This window comes from Alligator sinensis, unplaced genomic scaffold (assembly GCF_000455745.1).
Source record: "Alligator sinensis unplaced genomic scaffold, ASM45574v1 scaffold115_1, whole genome shotgun sequence".
Lineage (NCBI taxonomy): Eukaryota > Metazoa > Chordata > Crocodylia > Alligatoridae > Alligator > Alligator sinensis.
Window position 1 is genome coordinate 1,225,169 of NW_005841895.1, and position 23,002 is coordinate 1,248,170.

Below are 23,002 nucleotides of genomic sequence, written 5' to 3' on the forward strand. Positions count from 1 at the left end.
CTCTCCTAACTATACAGTTGGTTCAATAAAAGATATCACAGAACAAAATTCCTCGCCTCTTACACTTCCTGGGATCACCACAGCTACAACAACGTTCTAACTCCGAGGTGGGCATTTATTTTGGCTGGAGGGCCACTAAGGGAGTTTGAGCTGGGTCACAGCCTTCCTCCACCCCCCACCCCCACCAGCTCACCAGAGCTCTTTAAGTGGCCTCTGTATATAGCTGGGATGGGACTGTGGGCAGGTGGGGAGCAGCATCCTGGAGTGGGATGGGGCTGGCCCTGGGATTGAGATTGCAGGACGGTGACAGCTCAGGCGCTGCTGCCTGCACATCCCTGCAACAGGTTCTGGCCCCACCCCTGGTGGTGGGGGCGAGCCAGATGGACTGGGGTGTCCTCAGTGTACTGATAACTTGAACTCTGCATGTGAAACAGCAACACTGTGGAATGAGTCCTTTGTACTGATATCCTGGCATATGCAGGACTTACCTGTGGTGATGCTTCCTGTGCTCCTTCAGCCACAACACCCAAGTGCTGATGAGGTGCCCACATTGAAACAATGGTGGCAGTGAGTCTGTGATGATATGAGAAATGGTTGGAGCATTCTGAAAAGGAATCTCTGCCCTCCCAATGTGAGGTTTTTGGGGGATTTTAAGGAGTCAAGGTGAAAGCAAAAAGGTAACTGCGAAATATAATATGGTTCTATTGACTTAGCTACCTACTTCCACCCTATAGTCAGCATACGTCATTGAAAGTCAGTTGCTTTATTATTTCATTGCCTAGTAAGATTTTGAAGCTACAAAACATACAGTCAAGAACCCCCTCTTCAGACCAGCTTTGATACATTTCTTGCTTTGTCAACTTGTATACTCTGTTTACACTTTTAGACAAATGATTTATATCCTTAACGCTACAATTCGGTTTAGAATTGTATTTCTGTTCTGTTCTGCTTATGGTATTTATAAGTCTTAAATGTTTGAATGTTTTGTGTCATTGTGGTTCTTCTGCAGCTGTTAACTTCTAGGTACATCCATTAAATATATTTCAGTTTTGTGGTGAATAGGAAATGTTAATTTATGTGAATGTGTTTATTTTCTTTCATAGGTGGGAGGTGTTTCCCAATCCTAGTATGCATGACTTTCAGTTTCATTAAGTGCTATTAGCAAAGAGACCTTAATTTCCTCTTATGCAGAACTTTTGGCAGAGGTGATATCTTTTATTAGACCAACTAAATAATTGCAAAATTGTCTTTTATTTCCTCTTATGTTTTTACACTTAAATAGCATTTCCTTAGTTTGCAATTGGGATTATAATTCTGTTTTTTTAATCCTTTTTTTATTTGTCTCGGTTGAGAGTTAAAGCACCACTTATGTAGGCACAAAGAAATTGTGGGGTAGCTGATCTCAGGAGTTCACATGCTAACTGGAAAAACAATGTGGGAGTATCTATTCTTCTATAAAGGATTAAAATACTTGTTTTATTAAAATGAGGCAAAGCTATACAAAGCACTGGAGAAGTGCTAATGTGATTAGCCTGCTGACACTTCCTGAATTATTACCTCCTATGCTAAAATTCAACTAGAGACGTTTGTTTAAAATATGTATTTGGCATACACTTGGAATTAAATTTTAGTTCAGTATCACAGCTGGCTAACTCTTTTCTATAAAGAAATAATCTCATAGTTTGCAGGCTTAAAGAGAAACTTTAGTGACTATAAACCATTTAGACACTTCTGTCAACTCAGATTATGGCAGTTATATCAGTTGTTTAGAATTTTCCTGAAGTATTTTCTGCTGTGCTGTATCTTGGGGTTCTTTTTTTGTTGTTGATCAGACATTTTTAGCATGGGGGCAGGGAAGAATAGAATTGAATAAACTTTCTGGAGTTTGAATCCAGGTCAGTTGGCTAGCATCCAGGTACTCAGCAATAATAGGTCTACTGGCTGCTCTCCCTTTCTCATTCTTTTCTATTCCCATTAACTGAAACTTGAGGGGAGAAAATTAACAAATGAAAATATTCTGGGTAAGAGTCAGGTACTGTTTTGCAAATGTCATTGAAAACTAGGTGGGGAAAAGAGGTTTTAAACTTTTTGATTCTTCCCCCTCTATTTTTTTTTTTTTTTTTAAATGTTAGTGTATTCTTCCCACTCTATTTTTTTTTTTTTTTTTAAATGTTAGTCTCTCACCTTAATACCTGTAGTACTAGGCTACTGATTTTGCTTTTAACTTTTTTAAACCCCTAATGGCTTTTTTTCGTTCATAATTATGAACCAGATAAGCATAAATCAGATTTGGTTTCCTGTTAATGTAAAAGCTGTTGTTTTGCCAATGAAGAGAACTGTTGCTAGTATTGCATGCTGAGAACTTTATTAAATGTTTTAAGCCTTGTCAATCTAAAATGCTTTGATTATTGATGGCTATCTAATCTAGATTGGACAGTATAGTTCATGCTATCCTAATTACTGAAATATGCTATTTGTTTTTCAGAAGATGCAGACTACAGTGCTTTTGGTACAGACACTATGACGAGGAAGAAAAATGTTTTATCAAATGTGTTGCGTCCAGATAACCATAGAAAGAAACCGCATGTTGTCATTAGCATGCCACAAGACTTCAGGCCAGTGTCTTCTATTATAGATGTGGACATTCTTCCAGAAACTCACCGCCGGGTACGACTTTATAAATATGGAACAGACAAACCACTTGGATTCTATATACGAGATGGCTCTAGTGTGAGAGTAACGCCACATGGATTAGAGAAGGTACCGGGCATTTTCATATCCAGGCTTGTTCCTGGAGGCCTTGCTCAAAGCACAGGATTACTGGCTGTCAATGATGAAGTACTGGAGGTGAATGGAATAGAAGTTTCAGGAAAGAGTCTTGATCAAGTTACAGACATGATGATTGCTAATAGCCGTAACCTGATCATTACAGTGAGACCAGCAAACCAGAGAAATAATATTGTTAGGAACAGTCGGACTTCTGGCAGCTCGGGTCAGTCGACTGATAATAGTCTTCAAAGTTACACACCACACGTTGTGCAGAATTACCATCCAGAAGAAGAAGAAAGTGATGATGAAGACATTATTATTGAAGACAGTGGTGAGCCACAGCAGATTCCAAAAGCTGTCCCGACCTGTGAGAGTCTGGAGTCATTGACACAAATTGAACTTCTTCATGAGTCGACACAAAATGGTTTCATTCCTTCCAGCGAAGTAAATTTATTTCATTCAGCAGGCAGCATTAACATGGAGTATGAAATACGTGATGCAGACCAAAAGTCCTTAGAAGAAGATGGAACAATCATAACATTATGAAATTGCATCATTACATTTTACTATTAACTGAAGATGCCATATACCTTTCAATTTGGCACAGTGTGAAATGCAGTTTATACCTCTCAGCCTATTTAACCACTACAAGCTGTAAACAAATAGAAGGAAAAAAATAAGTACAGTAAAGTTAAAAAATGGTTGCTTATTTCAGTTGCATAGTTTTATACATGTGTGTAAATATTTTACAAGCGAGGGTAAATAACTGGTAAGCCTTGGACAGAGGTAAATCTCAGTTGAAAATGAAGGATGGTTGAGAGGTATGACTTTATATTTATTAAGTGGGGTACTACTGGCTTTTGAAAAGTAAATTTCCATTACCATGTGAGGTAGATTAAATAATTAATTAGACATACAACTTAATTGTTTCTAATCTTCCAGGCATGGCCATGTAAAATTACTTGGAAATGCTCTTAACTATGATTGTAAATTCTAATGTGAAAGTTTTAATAATCTTCCAGTTTTGTAGCTTGAGGACCAGTTCTCTTCTCTTAGTTTTTATGGTATTTAAAGTGGTCTCTTATACTTTGCTCTAGTTATTAATTATTGTACTTTACCTTTCTGTACACTTCTAAAGAAATTTAAATTCAAGCAAGGTTATAAAACTAACATCTCACCTGAGCTTATTACATGTTCAAAACATTCTAGTGATGTTAAAGATTTTTATTAATGGAAAGATAGTTGAGTGAAATTGGTAGCAAGTTGAAAGTTGTGTCTCGATTTGTTTTTCTTACATCCAAATTATTTCTTATTCCAGATTCAAGCAGTTTACATTGTTTTAGAAAAAGAAAAAACAAAGTCAAACCTGTCTTTTGAAACTTTTAAATTAGAACTTATGAAATAAAATGGGCCATGAACATTTAATTTATGAAGGTCCTGTAGACAAAACAGTATCAGAAATAATAGCCCTTGTGCTGCAAGCACTTAAGCAGATGCTTAACATTTATTTACATGGAGCTATCATGCTGAATGTTAAGCATCTGGTTTAGTATTCTGTAATTCCAGGGCTATAACTATATTAAACTCTTCTGCTAGTGGCATAACGTTTCTTCAAAACAGTTGCTTTTGTGGTAGTAAGGAGAAGGCATTTAAACTCTCAAGGTGGTTAACACTATTTGTGCAAGCTAATATTTGCAATAGGAATCTTGGGTGAAAGTTGCAGGGGGTTTTTTCCTAAGTCAATTACAAGTCCTGTGGACTTCAACCAAATTATATTCTATCAGTTTGAAGTATTTCAGGCTTCTTGACTTGTGATGTTCAATATAGCAGTATGGGATGTTTTAAATTACAGCATGGGCTATTTTATTATCAGCTTTGTGGCATTTTAATAGTAAGGATATGGCTCAGCATTTTAAGCATGCAGCTGCTTAGAATTTGTTTTACTAACAACTATTAAATTTAAAACAGGCAAAAATTATTTCCAGTTTAAGAATATAAAATGGGACGGAAATAAACATGTTGCTAGTTCTTTTAAATTTAAAAACCTTTTTAAAAATCCATGCTGCTCAAAACTCGGCTTTTAGGGAAAACTGGGTTTTTTGTTTGTTTTTATGGGTTCTTCCCCTCTCCCTCCATTTCTTTGGTTTGAGGACCTCCTTCTCTTCCCTAGAAACTCAGTGAATGACTTTCATTTATTCTAGTTCTGTTCACTTTGTGCCTTTTGTGTACTTGAATGTATGGTGAACAATCAAATGAGTAAAACAAACTTGGATTAAGAGAAGAGTGAAATCCACAGATACTGAACTGGTAGCACACTTCTTAATACAGGTGTAATGCTTTTGATGGAATTGTTTTATGGGTCTAATATGGTACATTAGTTATGCAGCAGTTTGGATGTAAGATAAGCTGTTAACTTACACATAAGCATGACACCTTAGAACACTAGTGTTACAGGATCATAATTTATTGCTTAAATACGAACATGTAAGACTAGTGCGCTGCTCAGCTTAATTCCTACTTGTATCATATTCATGAACACTAAGTTTGTAAACCAGTGTTAAGAACTTAAGGAAATTTTAAATAAGGTTATACAATAAAACTGTACATAAATTTCCATTTCTTAGGACGCTTCCTTGAAACTGATTGACTTGATCAATGAGGAGGTGTTCCTTTGAGTAACACATTTATTTTTGTGAAAAGTACTCAATATAGACTAGCTCTACTTTGAAGAAATTTTACGATATGTGGTAGAATCGAGCATAAAAATTATTTTTAAATGCCTAAAGAGTAAGCATTTTATGCATTTGGCAATGAAAATGACAGACTGCATGGCATGTAATTGCTTAACACTGCAGTTGCCATAATAGACCATTTCTAAAAGTTCTTCTACCAATCTCCTACCACTATATAAAATTGCTTATTACTAACTGTTTTAAAATCATATTACAGGATAATCAACTATTGAAACAAGTTGTTTAATTGACTTTTATATGTAAAAATGGTACTGGGGGATTCAGTATAAAGTTTTTTTTCTAAAGATTATACAGATATTGTTAGCCTTTCATGCACTACCTCCTAAGCTTTTAACAGTTCACATCCTCTAAAATGTCTCTGTAGAGGAAAATACTTCACAGCTTCACTCTTTTGTACAAATTTTATTTTTAGCTATAAAATCCAAAATTGATATGAAGTTTATTAATGCATGATTGACAATAGTAAGCTGCTATTAATGCACAGTTTGTGATAAATATCTAATGTGTAAATTGTATTTTTAATCTAGATTTTATAAACTAATTTATAACATCCAAATTATTTCACAATGCATTGGAAAACCAAAATTCTTTTAAATAGTGTTATATGGGCATGTACATGCACAGTGAAAGCAGTCGATCCCTCTTTTCTACTGGCAGTCTGAAAGCAGATTGGCCTTCTAAGTGCACCTTATTTTAACAGAAAAAAAAGTTAATTGAATTTAAGACACACTTCCTGTGAAATTCAGTTATGGTACCAGATAAGTAAAGCCGAACTGTGAATCATGTTCTTCCACAGCTTATGTAAATTTAGGACAATGTTCTTATGAGTTATCTGCAACATGTACTCCTCTGAATATTGTGTATTTTCTAACTTTACTTGCAACTTGATTTTTACATGAATGAAAAAATGTTTGAAATGTCAAATATCAGTATTTTTCTTACAACCTTAGTGTATAATGTACATTGATATCTCACTAAATGAATGTTGATTTTTACAAAAATCAAACTAGCATTAGTTGTATATTGGTCTTATATTTTTACAGTCGGGGACAATAATTGATACAAAGAAATGGATGTAGAAATGTGATGACTATTTTTAACTTGACAGGCAACACAATGTGAATAAAAATTTGTATAGCTTGTTTTTGAAAGTGAAAATCGATTAGTGTGTTTGGGGTCCAGTTTAATTGTGTGCTTGCTTAACTTTGTTTGTTTGTTTTTTGTCCTATTAAGGTGGAAAAAATTAGCCATGGTGCAGGAGGGAGGTCCCAGCTCCCTCACCTATATGACATTTATATCCCATAGGAAAACCGTCTCCTAAATAGTCAAAAGCTCCATTGCTCCATGCTTACTCAACCATGGTTTTGACCCAAATGTGAATGATGTAATTTTTGTGGGCCTGAACACTGTGTAGTGATAGAAATTATAATTTAAAGTTGCTCCTTAATAAGGGACTGGGGGAATTGGGAGGATGGTCCATCAGGCAGAGTTAGCAAGTTAGTCAGTTAGTGAGAAGAGTACCAAGGATCTGCAGACATTGCATACTGCTCCACAAATGTTAAGTGTGCTGTTCTTCTCATTCATATATGCCTGTGCTTATTGAACCAAGTGATCACTACAAGCACGACTAATCAAACTGGTACTTATCACTAGGAATAGCATTGGATGTGGTGGTCATGGTCACAGAGGGTCCATCAGACACTAGGAGTTCAGCCAGGGAAGGGGAGCAGGTTTTTAATCGCCCTGTGTTATGCGATATGTGGTGTTGAATATGCAAGGCTTTTAGTGTTGATGTGAATACTAGCCCTGTAGTGACAACATTCAGTAACAGAATGCTACAATTAATTTGAACTCTAATGCTGCCCTGTTTCTAGAGTCTTGTTCCATTTCAGTGCCTTAGGCAGCATCAGTTATGGTTCTATTTTTATTAAGCAAAAATTACAGTCTTTTTAGTTGAGATCTGTGAATGTTGAGTTGCATCTGCTTGGTTTACAGCTAAAAATGAGTTTTTACAACCATTTGCTCTGTCAGTGAATTGGATCCTAAATTTTCTTGACTTGTTTACAGAGTCCAGTACCTCACTTATACTTCTATAGCCATGTAACATGACAACAGGGTTACAGAAGACAGAATTTGTTATTGGTGTCACTGATGTACAAGCCAGAAAGCCTTACTTGAAAGCTTTAATATTTGTATTTGGAGTTAAATCTGTAAACCTGGTAGTTGAAAAATGTGTAGTTTATTCAGATTCTGGATTGAGGGGTGGGGGGGCCAGGGTGCAAGGGTTAAGTATGAGGATATGTTGGGTTTTTTTTTTAACTTTAAAACCTTTGGAAGGCTAGAATGAGTCCTCTCAATTGCTGGCTTTTCACATGCTTAATTCTTATGGGACAAATAACTTGCTGCTGTTGGTCTTACTGTATTTTAAATATTAAGTCACCTACAGTCTAGAATAGTTTCTTAGTAAAAAAAAAAAAAAAATGCTGAAAGGGTGGGGGTTAAATTGAGCAGATTTGACTGTCATTTAAATAGTATCTTTTGGAAAGTAACCCAAAAGCCAGGTCCTGGGTTTATTCATGTGTCTGCTCTTGATTAATTCAGTGAGATCCAATAAAATCTTACGTCTATAATATATTTTCTGTGGAAAGAAAGGAGAAAATTAAAGGAGAGATTGTCAGAGGTGTGGGAGAGTTACTGAGAGTTATTCTTGTCATACTATTTAGGATATGACTTCACTGCAGTTTAACCAGGCTGTGAATCAGGGTGGGTGAGTGGGTTGGTTGGTCAGTCTTGTTTCCTTTCTTCTCCCCAGCCTTTACTACTTGAAATTTGTTTTTTAGTTGTGCTTTCAGCTGGGGCTAGCTGGCACAGTGAAGTTATTGGTTAGAACCTGGGTTCTGCTTTCGCTTAAGCTAGTAACCTGTTCACTTTTCAGTGAGGATGCCAGCTCAGTCACTGGAATGCTGTTAATCCTGCATTCCATTTCTAAGCTTCTCCCCCATGTCACTAAGAACAGACAAGGTCTCCACAGTTGGAGTTAAGAGGACCAACCATATACAGTGAGATTGGTATAAATGAAATTTCATCCCTCTTCCCATGGCCCTTTGCAAGTCTGCAAGTGTTTCCATGCAAGTCCAACACTGAAGGCTTTGCATTCAAGATGTAAAACTCAGTCAAGGGAAGTCTTACATACTTAATTGCTAACATAGCTTTACTGCTCAGTCTTTGCTCAGAATAGCATTGGAATTAACCCTGCTTAACTTGAGATGACAAGATTGTACTGGCCTGGAAGGGCTGTAGTTATATTTTAACAGGATTCAAAGTTCTGTCTAGTGTGCAGGTAGGCAAACGCTGGACATTTCAAAACTGTCTAATGTTAGCCTGACTCTCCCTTCTCAAAGTCCATTGGGACAGAATTAAACCAACATCAAACACTTTTTTTTTTTTTTTAAATCCTCCTTTTGTCATTTTGAAACACTTATTTCTTGGCATTATATGGTAAGATCTTGGCATTATCTGGAAAATGATTGTTTGAGATGCACATCAATTTGTCTAGTACATGCTCATCATATCAGTATATCAAAAGTCATAAAGGGCAAACATGTCAAGGCAGTGATGAAACTGAATAGTAAGCGGGTATAAGATAGGTGTATTAACTTATGGCAATATCAACATGAAGAAAAAGTCCATTATGTAGTAAGATGGTGAGTTCTTAGCTGTTGCATTAATGCCACCTGGCATTAAGCTAGTGATAGGTTGATGGAAGTAGTATACTCTAGTTCTTGGACTCCCAGATTCTAGCCAAGACGTCACAATTCTAATGCTTTATTACCCTTGGGGAAAGTCATCTAACAAGAGGAAAACAAGGTGAATAGCCTATATCATGCATGATTGTGGAGTGCTTTGGAAATGTGAAGCGCAAAGTGATTCAGAGTGCTGCATTATCTCATTAGCCCTATATAATCCTACTCTACTAGGTTAGAAATATTGCTAATACAATATAACCTCTGCATCCTATCAGAGTAATATTCCTTTCTATTTGGGCTGTTACCTCAGTACCTGAAAGTAGAAGGAAATAGTATGCATTTCTTCAGTGACTAAGGCCCTAGAGCAGGTTCTACATGATTTTTACATACCAAGCTTATATAACACAAAGCGTATGGCTTGCTCCCATGTTTGCGTTCCGCATGAGAACACATGCGTCCTTGACTTGTCACATACTTTGAGTGCTCAGTGGCACCTGGTGACTGCTTTGAAAACTTGTTTGGTTCCACTTCTATTGTCTCGAACTGAAGTTACTGGAGAGGAGGGAAATAACAGTGTGCATATGAAGGTTCTTTGGATGGCTGGTAGTGAGAGGAGAAGGTGGAGGTGTAGTAGTAAGCAGGACCTAACAATTATTTAAGGTGGTGGTAATCAAACTATTCTTACTTCATATTCTCACACAGCTGGCATGCCAAACAAAGTTAATTTTGCTGAGATGGCTTTCGAAAGTTCCACAGAGGCTGGCACAGTTGAAGCTACCAGAAAGCAAATGAGGTACAGTAAGAGAGACCGGAGCAAAGCATAATGGTGTAATAAGTGATGATGGGAGATGACAGTCCCATCAATATCAGTACTGAGGGCTTATCAAATTTATTATTGCCCCCATCTGCCATTCTTGTCTGAGTACAAACCTGTGCACTTGCATCCTGTCCTTCAGTTAGTGATCACAGTGCATTCGAAAATCTAACCTTACTCTGTTTCTATAAAGTTAGTACTAATCATTGCACATGGGTAGATGAACTTTCCCAGGATCACACAATGGTTGAGTTGGGAATAAAACCCAAAGGTTCTCATTTTGAGTCCCATCTTCTGACCGTAAGATTGCATTCTTGCCTTCCTATTTATTTAATACAATGATGGGCCTAGTGAGGAGGGCCTTAAACTAGGTTCACTGGGGGATGAAGACCAAAGCCCTGAGGTATGTGGGGAAGTGGGAGACCTGGAGGAAGCTCAAGGAGGAGGGGGCAACAGAGGAAGCTTCCCAATTCTTCCTGAGAAAGTAGGACAATGGCTCGTTACCATGGGTGCTTGTACTGTAACGCACAGAGCCTGGGAAACAAGCAGGAAAAATTGGAAGTCCTCACACAGTCAAGGACCTACGATGTGATTAGAGTAACAGAGACTTGATGGGGCAGCTCACATGACTGGAGCATGATCACAGGTGGGTACAACCTGTTCAGCTAGGACAGGCAAGGGAGAAGAGAAGGAGTTGTGCTGTATGATTGCTCAGAGCTCCAGTATGAAATGAGATAGGCCTGTTGAAAGTCCCTGGGTTAAGATAAGAGGGGAGAGCAACAGGGGTGATATCATGGTGGGTGTCTGCTATAGACCACCAGACCAGGAGGATGAGGTAGTTGAGGCTTTCTTCAGACAACTTGTGGAAGTTTCCAGATCATAGACCCTGGTTCTCATGGAGGAATTCAGTCACCCTGACGTCTGCTGGGAGGGCAATACAGCAATGTGCTGGCAATCCAGGAAGCTTTTGGAGACCGTTAGAGACAACTTCCTGGTGCAAGTTTTGGAAAGACCAACTAGAGGCTGTGCTTTTCTTGACCTGCTGCTCTCAAACAGGAAAAAATTGGTGGGGAGGTGTAGAAGTGGATGGTAATTTGGGCATCAGTGACCACGAGATGACTGAGTTCAGAATCTTGACAAAAGGAAGAAAACAGAGCAGCAGAGTATGGATCCTGGACTTCAGAAAAGCAGACGTTGACTCCCTTAGGGAACTGATGGGCAGGATCCTCTGGGCGGCCAGTTTGAGGAGGAAAGGAGTCCAGGAGTTGTATTTTAAAGAAACCTTAGTGAGGGCACAGGAACAAACCTTCCCGATGTGCAGGAAGAATTGCAAATGTGGCAAGTGACCAGCTTGGCTTAACAAAGAACTCTTTGGGTGAGCTTAAACACAAAAAGGAAGCTTACAAGAAGTGGAAGCTTGAACAGATGACTAGGGAGGAGAATAAGTATATTGCTCTGGTGTGTAGGGATGAAATCAGGAAGGCCAAAGTGCAACTGGAGTTGCAGCTAGCAAGGGATAGTGAACAGTAACAAGAAGGGTTTCTACAAGTATCTTGGCAACAAGAAGGTGTGGGTCCCTTATGGAGATGGAGAGGCAACCTAATGTCATGATGAAGAAAAGGCTGAAGTGCTTGATGCCATTTTTTTACCTGGCTGTTCATGAGCAAGATCAGCTCTCAAACTACTGTACCAGGCAGCACAGTTTCAGGAGAAGGTGATCAGTCCTCAGTGGTGAAAGAACAGGTTAAAGGACTACTTAGAAAAGCTGAATGTGTACAAGTCCATGGGGCTGGATGCTACATCTGAGGGTGCTAAGGGAGTCAGCTGATGTGATTGCAGAGCTGTTGGCCATTATCCTTGAACATGTGATGATTGGGGACGTCCCAGACAATTGGAAAAGGGCAAATATAGTGCCCATCTTTAAGAAAGGGAAGAAGGAGGATCTAGGGAACTAAGACCAGTCAGCCTCACCTCAGTCCCTGGAAAAATCATGGAGGAGGTCCTCAAGGAACCCATTTTTAAGCACTTGGAAGAAGAAAGTGATCAGGAAGTCAGCATGGATTCACCAAGGGCAAGTCATGCCTGACCAACCTGATTGCCTTCTATGATGAGATGACTGGCTCTGTGGGTGTGGGGAAAGCAGTGGATGTGTTCTATCTTGACTTCAGCAAGGCTTTTGATATGATCTCCCACAACATTCTTGCAAGCAAGCTGAGGGAAGTATGGGCTGGATGAATGGATTGTATGGTGGATAGAAAGCTGGGTGGATCTTCAGGCTCATGGGTAGTGATCAATGACTCGAGGTTGAGTTAGCAGCCAATATTAAGTGGAGTACCCCAGAGGTCAGTCCTGGAGCCAGTTTTGTTCAATATCTTCATTAATGATCTGGAAGATGGGATGGCGTGCACGCTAACCAAGTTTGTGGATGACACCAATCTAAGTGGAGTAGTAGATATGCTGGAGGGCAGGGCTAGGATTCAGAGTGACCTAGACAAGTTGGAGGATTGGACCAAAAGAGATCTCATGAGGTTCAACAAGAACAAGTGCAAAGTCCTGCACTTAGAACAGAAGAATCCCATGCACCACTACAGGCTTGGGACCAACTGGCTAAGCTCTACAGAAAATGACCTGGGGGGTACAGTGGACAATAAGATGGATATGAGTCAGCAGCATACCCTTGTTGCCAAGAAGGCTAACAGCATACTGGGCTGCATTAGTAGGTGTGTTGCCAGCAGATCGAGGAAAGTAACTATTCCATTCTGTTCTGCACTGGTGAGGCCACATCTGGAGTATTGTGTCCTGCTTTGGGCCCCCCCACTACAGGAAGGATGTGGACAAACTGAATAGAGTCCAGTAGAGGGCAACAAAAATGGTTAGGGGGGTGGGGCATATGACTTAGGAGGAGAGACTGAGGGAACTGTCATAGGTGCCCACTACATGGGGGCCCTGGCCCCCTTGGGAAGAGGGTTGTTGGGGCCCAAACCTGAGGAAAATTATATAACTTTTCTATATTATTTTATGTTGTAAAACATGGATTCAGTTACATTGAGCATGCTGGATGTAAGGTGACATGCTTAGAAACAATGACTGAGACCCTGAGCTCTTACTAGGGATCCAGGTTTTCTGTTCACTGTGGAAAAAATGTGGATTTTCTCATTTAATGAAGAAAAACATGGAAAATGTAGGAAAACACAGGTTTCCCTTTGCAAGCTAGCAGAGTTCCAGCCTGGGACTTGGGAGAACAGGGAGGGCCATCAGAAGCAGGAGGCGTCATGTGCAGATGCACATGCATGTGGCAGCCAAGCAGTGGTGGAGAGAAGCTCCCTCCAAGTAAGTCTATGGGGATGGCAGGGGGGAAGGGGCACAAGTGACATGGGTGGGGGAGCATAGGCAATGTGGTGGAGAGGGGTAGGGGGAGCATGTGCCTCCTGAGATTTCTGCACCCACAGTGGGATGCAGGGCTGCAGCCAGGTCAGACCAGCTCTGGGCAGAAACCACCTTCACAGACCAGCAGGTGGGACCCAGCACAGGAGGAAGTACCGTGGTGGCAGTGCGAAATTGTGCCCCTGCTGCTGCTGAGCAGATGGGGTGCCTCACCTTGGCAGCCACAGCAACGCGGTGCTCCCTCCCACGCCAGGTCCTGCCTGCTGGGCTGCAGAGGCGGATCCTGCCCAGAGCTGGTCCAGCCCAGCTGCAGCCCCATGCCCCACTTTGGGCATAAAAATCTTGGGGAGCATGTGCCCCACCCCAACCACATTGCCTGTGCCCCCCCCATGCATCCACCCCATTCTCCACACTAGGGGTGGGGGGAATACATCCATTGTCTTAAGCCCCCCCCCACTCCCACCCCAGCAAAACGAAAAGTTGGTGCCTATGGGAACTGGACTGCAGAAGAGAAGATGAAGAGGGGGATTTGATAGCAGCCTTCAACTACCTGAACAAGGAGCAATGGTCTCAAGTTGCAACAAGGGAAGTTTAAGTTGGATATTAGGAAAAACGTTCTCACTAAAGGGGGGAAGCACTGGAACGAGTTTCCTGAAGAGGTGGTGGAATCTCCATCCTTGGAGGTTTTTAAGGCCCAGCTCAACAAAGCCCTGGCTGGAATGATCTGATTGGGAATGGTCCTGCTTTGAGCAGGGGGTTGGACTAGATGTGACCTCCTGAGGTTCTTTCTAACTCTAATTTTCGATGACTCTATGATTCTATGATAAAGGTATGAATTGATATAGACACTTTTTGCATGCTTGAAAGCAATGAAGTTATGAATATTTTTAGCACTAGGTTTTTTTTAATAGGGCAAATTAGATTTATTCTATTAAATTTAATAAAGGGGGAAAGAATTGCATCTTTTTTGTTTGTCATGTTTTTAAGACGCTAACAATTTTTCACACAGTTGCAACACAAGCAACATAGAACAGAAAATGTAGATGGTTCAGAACCTCCATAAAATTAAGTTGTGCCAAGTTCATCACTGCATGAAAACGGTGGTTTTGCTGCATAGCATCCCACACTCTGGGACTGACTGATTTGGAGATTGCATCCTGGTGAGAACAGAAATATCTTTTCCAGGTTTACTGATGGGGAAACTGAGTACTGAAGTGGGCAAGTCACAGCCTCCGGCCAAAGTCACAGTACCAATCAGTGACAAATGGGAATAAAACAGATCTTCTGACTCTCATGTTTTAACATGCTCTCTTCTGAGAAAAGAATAAAAGGGTGCATGTCAGTCACTTCTACAAGCAGCTGTAATTCATCTATGTCTAACCTTGTTAGACTCAAGGCACCCTTTGGAAAATGACAACTCTTAGTTTCCACTTGTTTTGATTACAGAAAAATAAGATAAACTTTTCTATTGTGAAGAAGTCAGACCACAACAGGTCAAAATGGTTTTAATGCTATTGATTCATGTTTGAAATTTGTGTGTTTCCCCCACAAGTGGGAATGTGTGTTTCTCCAGGGGCAAACAGCAGCAGCACAAGGTGTGCTGCTGTTACTTGTCACCAGGGAATGCCCCTGGCCTGCATGCTCTGGTGTACAGCACCACTGGAGTAGGGGAGGCTGAGGCCAGCAATTGTGCTGGCCCCAGCAGCCTTACCTGGGGTCCTGGTGGCTTCCAGGAGCTGCAGCTGTGGTGATTCTGCAGCAGGGAACCTGACTGGCAGCTGGTGTGGCTTCAGTCAGCCAGGCTCCAGTTTTGGGCAGCATGCACTGCCACCATGTGTGCTGCCCTACCTTTGTTTTATAGGTGTGGGGGGTTTTTGACCCCAGGACAGCAAGTCACAGCATGGGGAACACCAGCACGAGCAGTATATGTGGTGTGTGGCACCACAGACGGGTTTGCAGTGCCACGTACTGCACGTCTGCATTCGTCTGGACATGCCCTCTGAGTTTATAATGTGAACCACATTTGCACACCTGACAGTGCATCAGCGTTGAAAGGTTCTCAAGGCATCCCAGGGTTCCTGGTTGAGAATCACTGATCTATGTCATACTGTCATATCTACTGACAAACCGGTACCATGGCCTGCAACAAACAGTCAGTCCCAAGAAATGTGAATGACCTGTTGACCAGTTAAAATGGCACTGAGTTATGCTACATAACAACTGGGATGGGCAATCAGTCAATATGGGCTCTTGCATGAAGTCATGTTTACTAGACGCTCCAGGTATACACAGCAAATAGACAAGCTCCCCAGAAGGCTATTTTCCAGGATTGAAGTACAGTGCAGAGATTAATTCTGTGGGAGAGGGTTTCCTCTCTGATATTGTTTTAAGTTAAATATTGGAAATCTAAATGCCTAAAAATCTCTAGAGTAATCCAGTGGTTATTTTATTGTATGATTATTAGCCTAAATCTGCATTTGGTTAATGTGCTAAAGCAACCCATGGTATGTTTAAAGCTGAACTTAAAAAGATGTGCCTGGCTTTAGTTCAAATGTAAATTGCCTGGTACAGATACATGAAGGTTCAATTACAACTATCGAGCTAGTCTGCCTTTCATGGTATGATTTTTCCTATAGTTCACAGTTATCACTTGTTCAGTAATCCAAGTCACTGATTCTACCCCCCCAGCTTTTTGGGTCCACTCTGTAGATGAGCAGATCCCCCTGCTAAGCTTTTCCTGATGCTGAGCATCTTTTTTTCCCCTGGTTGTGCCCTACCTTAAGTAGTTTTGTGTAATAACAGTAGCATTTAAGTACTGACTCCATGGGATACAGCAGAGAAATAAAAGGTATTTCCCCGTGTCTCTTTAAAGCTTTCCAAATAACTGTGCTAAATCTCAGCCAAAGTTTATTATGATAGAGTTGGTAGTGCTGCCCATGGTTTCCCCATTCCACAGTGCTGCTGCATTTACATAAAAGAATCTTTTCTTGAAAAGATGGCAAGCAAGTGATGCAAATTAATTTCAAGCTTGTTTCATTTGCATTCGGCTCAGCAGCACACTGTACTACAAAAGGCAGGAACTTGCTGGTCTCTGCAACATGCAGTCACCTGGAAGCAAAAATGTGTTAGTAATTGTAGTGCCTCAGAAGTCAAGCAGCAGTAAAACGGCACAAAGAACTGTTGTTTAGGTGTTGTTTAACTGTTGTCTAGCAGTTCCAGAACAGGTTATGATGCTACAGAGCTAGATGCTATATAAAGACATTGTGAGAGAGTGTGTTATCTCGGTTGTGTAAACCAAGGTTTGGTGAAGAAACTGAGGCACACAGAGGCCAATTCTGCACAGCAGGCCAGATTGAGGAACCTACCCAGCGCTCCTGCTTCCAGACCAGTGCCCAACAAGACTTTCATCCTAACGTTTTACTTCTGGGTGCAGTCAATAAGATCCACCTAGCAATATAGTTCTAGTTTTACAGGAAAGACGGTTATAAACCGGCTGTTTTGAAGTAGACATCTGGGAAAAGAAATGGACCTTTGACCAAACTATGTTAGTGCTGTGTCCTTACAGACAGCATCGAATTCTGCTGCCATGGCTCCAGGTCTCTCTGACTTTTGTGGCAGACCTGCATAATTGTTAAAGGAGCAGGGCTCAGGGAAACACAAATCTGGCATTCCCTTAGTGGGGTTACATGAAATCAAATGATTCATCCCTTTATAGTGTGAAGTCCTTGTTGTGGTCTTGTCAAAAGCCAGAGTATTTTGCAACCAAGATGTTTCAGAAGCTGAAGTACTTGCAGGTATCTACGAGCAGGTCTCGTCAGTTGTGGGTGAGAGAGCAACCTGTCTTGTGGTTACACTCTCAACTTCTGCAGGAGCTCAGAGGTGCTTTTCTACAGCGCAGTTCCTGCCTCTGATTGTTGTTTTAGTTTCCTCAGGGAATTCAATATTATGATAGCTGTTGGGAAGCTTTTGTTTCTGACTCTTCCTTTTGCCATGGCTCATCTGGAAAGAAAGTTCTTCCAATTGGAGTCTGCATCTTTACCCCCTAGCTTTCTGAAACGTTGCTTAATTCTCTCTTGTTCCCTACTGCCTTCCTGGAACCAGTATCCGGGTCTTCCTGGCATCAGGTCTGTGGCTCAGCAATGCCCTCCCATGGCGCACTGTATGCAGACCTCTTTGAGAACATTGCCTTCACCACCTGTGACGGACGACAATACTAGTCGATACTGAGCACTCCTTTCTATCTGTGCGGTCTTGCCTGATTCATCCCCCCAGCAGGGTTACAACCTGGAGAAACTGGAGGACAGGTTCACCTTTTTAGGTGCTGCTTTTTGTCACAATTGTATCTGCCTTGTAGCTCATCTTGTCCTGAAATGCAAGTTCCTCTGCATCTCAAAGGAGTCTAATGCCAGCATCAATACAGTGGAACAAATATTTATTCCCTTCCTTATAATATAAGCATCCAGGAAGGCTAGGAGAATGAGTTGATTGCAGATTTTACAAGGGAGACTAGACTTTACAGCTGCCTGAAGGGAAAAAAGAACTTGGCTTATATCACAGGTCTGAGATCCAGGAAATTTAGGTTCCAGTTGGTCTCTAATCCCCATGTTGTGACCTTTAAGTTGCAGACCCTTTCTGTACTTCTATAAAACTAGATGAATATTTCTCTATTTTTGAGGAGGTTTGGAGGTAGTCACCTGTATAATGCGCGTGGAGACCCTGCGTGCTTTAGTGTTATCAAAAATACAAGTTCGCACTGACGCAGCGTCACACTCCCAATACGCGTCTGGGAAAACCTGGGATGGAAACCACCGCTCATAACGCGTCTTTACTAACTTCTGCAAGCCTGCGCGCAGCGAGTCGGAGCAGCGTGGACAGGAGCGGGGGGATGCCACCGATCAAATCGCACCCTAAATAAGAAATGCTTTAAAAGAATTTGGTTTAAAAACAAAAATAAAAAAGTTGGCAGCGCCTAGTGCTATTGCAAGAGAAACCATGTGCTGACTGCCACCGAGAAAGGTCCTTCCACTTGAAAGAAGAGGGGGAAAGTAGTGGGGCAGGTTTGGTTTAAAAAAATAAATGACTGAGAGGAAAAGAAACGCCCCTGAGGTCTCATCACAAGGTGGCTTTCCTCTGCCAGGTCCCATCTCCCTTCCTCGGGGGTGCACCCTAGGGGGCGTCACTTGGGCATCACAAGGTGGCACAGGAGGCTGGTTGGGGCTGTTTCTCCCCGGGTACCAAGATCGCCTTTCAGCAATGCGGCTGGCCGCTAGGTGGCGCCGCGAGCTCAGGCGGCGCCGGACGAGGCGGGGCTGGGGGCGGGGCGTGCGCGGGGCCTGGGAGGGCGCGGGCCGCGATGCTGCAGCCCGGGGCCGGGGAGGAGTGCGGGGCGTGCGGCTTCGCCCTCAGCCTCGGCCCGGAGGTAGGTGTGCGCTCCTGCGGCCCTGCCCCTGACGCCCCCGGCGCCGGGGGGCCCTGCACTGAGGCGACTTGCCCGGCGGAGCGGGGAGCGCGGCCCGGGCTTTCCTCAGGCGGGCGCTGCAGCCCTGCTCCCGCGTCAGGAGCGGGGGTCTCCTGTGCTGTGCTGTGCTGTGCTGTGCTGTGGTGCTTAGGGGTGCTCACCTTTTCCGCATAGGACTCACGGCCACATCTGGCTGGGGGTCCCAGTCCGGCCCCCAGCACGGGCGCAGCAGTGCCCCACGCGCCTGTGTGGCGGGGGAGCGCGTAACCCAGTCCTAGGGGCAGTGGGGCAAGGCCTGGCCCTGCGGGCAGTGGGACCCCAGTCTGGAGGAGGAGCTGTCTTGGCTCGGACGTGCTGCGCAGGGCTTGGGAGCGGGAGGGGGTGGCTGTATTAGCTGCCGTTGCTTCCCCGTGCCCAAGTGTCCTCCCCTGTGAGGGGCTCCACGGATGCACAGACCATCTTTGGAGGCTGAAGACCCCTGGTCCAGGGGAAGGAATACTTGGGATACTTGATCCCTGCTCTAAATAGTCACAAATTTAAGCCACAAAATGTGCCCTGTCCCCTTTTGCCTCCATAGGTTCATTCCACTTTTGACCCCCTTTTTTTTTTGCACGATTACATCCATTCCCTTTCTCCTGTCTGCATGCACTACTTTATCGTTGGCATTAAAGGCTACTTATTTCTGCGTGGCTTTCCCGGTGTGTGTCCCCTCCAAGATGTGACTCCGTGTTGTTCCCCCCGATGCGCCTCGTCCCCAGAGAATTTGCACGCTCCTCGCATCACGGACAAGTTCGGTGGTTTTTTTGGAGCCACGTGTCGACTAATTTTATTCTTCAAAGCTGTTTCAGGTGGCTGAAAGACGCTTATTTTTAAGAACGGGATCTTCAAATATTGAAACCATGTTGGAGTAGATTTCCCTCGTACAAAACGGAATGGGCAGTCTGTCATGTTTGAGCAATTTCTCATGTTTTATGCTGTTGGTCTCAATGCAAAAAAGTTTTATCAGTGTGTTACCCTGTAAACCCTTTGCAGCCAGATTTAGTCTTTATCTGTTTTGTAAAGTCCCATTTACCCTGATGGTGCAGTATATGACGTGATAACTGTAGTAACTTTTCTAGTTTTATCACAACAAAGAATTTGCAAATTATTATCAAACCTGACTCCTCCAGGAAAAACAGAAACAACTTTTGCTTCTTGTAAGTCATTCAGTTTCTTTCAGGGTTCTTGAGCTGAAATTACCTATTTTAAGTGTACCTTGTATGTAGCACATCGTCGTCGTCATCACATCACATCACATCATCATCTCTTGTCAAATACGGGGCTACAACAGATGAATGTCAGATTTATATTTACAAAATAACCATGGCTTTTGAGAAATTCTTAAAAATTTCCCCCTCTGCTTGCTTTCTGTCACCACCAGTTGCAAGTATTAGAGTAAGAGATTTTCAAAATCAAAATGCCCAGAAAAAATTGGATGCCACCTACAACTCATTTAACATACAACTTATGCCATGCTCTCCATGGGAAAGAATTTTTTAACTATGTTGATCAACCAGTCGTCGCATCCCAAAACAAGGTAACGCTGGATGTAGAAACATTCAGAAACATGAAAAATGCATTGCAAAGTTGAGAACACTTCGGAAAACCTTATATGACCTAGGCCCTTACTGTGATGCAGTTCAATCTACTTGTCTTGTCTAGGCCTTTTTGTGCCCTTTGATTCCTGCTCTACATTGAATATTTTTTTCCTTTAACATTTTCTTGTAACTTTCCAAAATTAACAGTGGAGGACATCTTACAGGAAAAACCCACTTGATTTCCAGCAGCATTGGTGTCTGTTTGCATTTATAGCATATTTTTTAGAGATACATAGTTCAGTTTAATTATTTTGAAGGTTAGTTTCGTTCATTTGGTCCTAATTAGATTCTAAGAGAGCATTTCACAAGCTAACAAAAGCCTTAACTTTTAAGGTTAAGGTTGGAGACCTTTTGGAAAGCTTTGTAGAAAAAACTTAATATTGCTTTTCTTTTTAATGTTCCATAATACAGTGCCTTAAATTACCATAGCACTTTATAAGCACTCCTAAAGCATTTCCTAGTCTAGAATATCAGATCCAGGGCAGCAGATTGTATAAAGAAGGGGGTGGTTATATGTGGAGAAGAAGGAAGACTTTCTGGGGAAGCCAGAGAGGCAACTTGATGCATAACAATTGAGAAATGGTTCTGAGGCTGAACAAGGACAGTGCAAGAATCGAGAGAAAAGAAGTGGTGAGGAGAGGCTTGGAGGTAGGCAGGGCTGAGGTTTTATATAGCTTTGCAGGACAGAAGGAAGAGGGTGAACTTAATGTGTAGAGGAGCCCATAGTTGGTTCAAAGAGGAGTGCTTAGAGAGGAAGGTGATTTTTTTAGATACAGCATATATACTTGGTGGCTTTGTAGAAAGGACAGCTCCTCTCAATGCTAAATACCACATCTTTTTTTTTTCTTCCCTTAGGTTAGAAAATGGCATATTGATTATTTTAATTTTCTCTTATTTTTACAAAAAAGGTGTTGGGGATGACAGTCCAAGATCTTTATTTATTAAACTTATCTCCAAGTGTAGACTGTCAGTAGCCCCAAATGGTGATAACAGTCCAGCCTGAACTCTGATGCTCTTGTGTCTTACATAAGGATCAACCTTCACTTCATGTTTCCACTGTAACTCTGAAATGTGCTTAGTGGGCCTTAACTCAGACCTTAATAAGATGCTTCAGGTGTCTATCATATAAAGTGCAATTGTTTCCATAATCACCTGGAAAGAGCTTGTTACAGTTTGCTAAGTGCCTAATTACAGGTGTTTGTAAATGTGTACTGTTTATATTACAGTTTTCAAGAGGCCCCTCTAAGGTGTTACAGAAAGTGCTGTAAATGCATGATTAGGAGCTCAGTCTACTTTTTCCTGTTTTCACAATTGCTGTGAAACAGCTGAACACTTGCAGCTCCGTCCAGTTTAAAAACAGGATGTTGGCTTTGTCAAAACCTATTTTGCCATCCTACTGAGGTGTTTTAAAGAAACAGTGTTAAGTGCTACTCAGAGATTGCAGCTCAGATGGAGTCAAAGGTAGTAAGTAATGCTTCTAACAGTAATGATTAAATCATATCTGGTCGGGCTTGGGATAAGTTACTCTTTAAATATGTTAGATATCACTCCTCTCCTGCCACACTTGCTGCTTAGTCCATATATCTTTGTGAGCAAAGACTGCCAGTTATGACCGACCATGGATTAGTTGGTGAGGCTGAAGCTTGTCTGCTCATGGTGTGTCTGGTAGACTTAGTTAAAGTAACACAAAGGCTGGCAGGCCAAATGCAGTTCCTGTATACGGATGTGACTTTAACTCAGTCAATGACATTTACGTTTTTGCTACTATCCCTCCATCTCACCATTGCTAGCGCATTGATATGTATGGCTTATCTGTAAAACACTTCACATCAAGGTGTAAATCTAGTGGCCCCACCTTTGGGACTAATTGGGCATCTGATGGGAAAAATGGAATAAGTCAGAAGCTCCTCCAGGAAAAACAGAAACAACTTTTGCTTCTTGTAAGTCATTCAGTTTCTTTCAGGGTTCTTGAGCTGAAATTACCTATTTTAAGTGTACCTTGTATGTAGCACATCGTCGTCGTCATCACATCACATCACATCATCATCTCTTGTCAAATACGGGGCTACAACAGATGAATGTCAGATTTATATTTACAAAATAACCATGGCTTTTGAGAAATTCTTAAAAATTTCCCCCTCTGCTTGCTTTCTGTCACCACCAGTTGCAAGTATTAGAGTAAGAGATTTTCAAAATCAAAATGCCCAGAAAAAATTGGATGCCACCTACAACTCATTTAACATACAACTTATGCCATGCTCTCCATGGGAAAGAATTTTTTAACTATGTTGATCAACCAGTCGTCGCATCCCAAAACAAGGTAACGCTGGATGTAGAAACATTCAGAAACATGAAAAATGCATTGCAAAGTTGAGAACACTTCGGAAAACCTTATATGACCTAGGCCCTTACTGTGATGCAGTTCAATCTACTTGTCTTGT

General features: G+C 41.8%; 2 protein-coding genes across 5 annotated transcripts in view; both read left to right on the forward strand.

Annotated features, from left to right (window-relative positions):
* The window catches only part of PARD6B (par-6 family cell polarity regulator beta), a 29,113-nt gene extending 22,440 nt beyond the window's left edge, over positions 1-6,673 (forward strand). The window contains exon 3 of the mRNA XM_006018196.3: positions 2,486-6,673. Coding sequence (XP_006018258.1) covers positions 2,486-3,315 — 830 coding nt within the window. The 3' untranslated portion in view covers positions 3,316-6,673. The remainder of the gene's footprint in view (positions 1-2,485) is intronic.
* A 12,105-nt stretch (positions 6,674-18,778) lies between these two features.
* BCAS4 (breast carcinoma amplified sequence 4) overlaps positions 18,779-23,002 on the forward strand; it is an 88,816-nt gene continuing 84,592 nt past the window's right edge. For all 4 annotated transcript variants that reach the window (XM_006018163.3, XM_025197359.1, XM_025197360.1 and 1 more), the window contains exon 1: positions 18,779-18,885. In XM_006018163.3, coding sequence (XP_006018225.1) covers positions 18,820-18,885 — 66 coding nt within the window. In that variant the 5' untranslated portion in view covers positions 18,779-18,819. The remainder of the gene's footprint in view (positions 18,886-23,002) is intronic.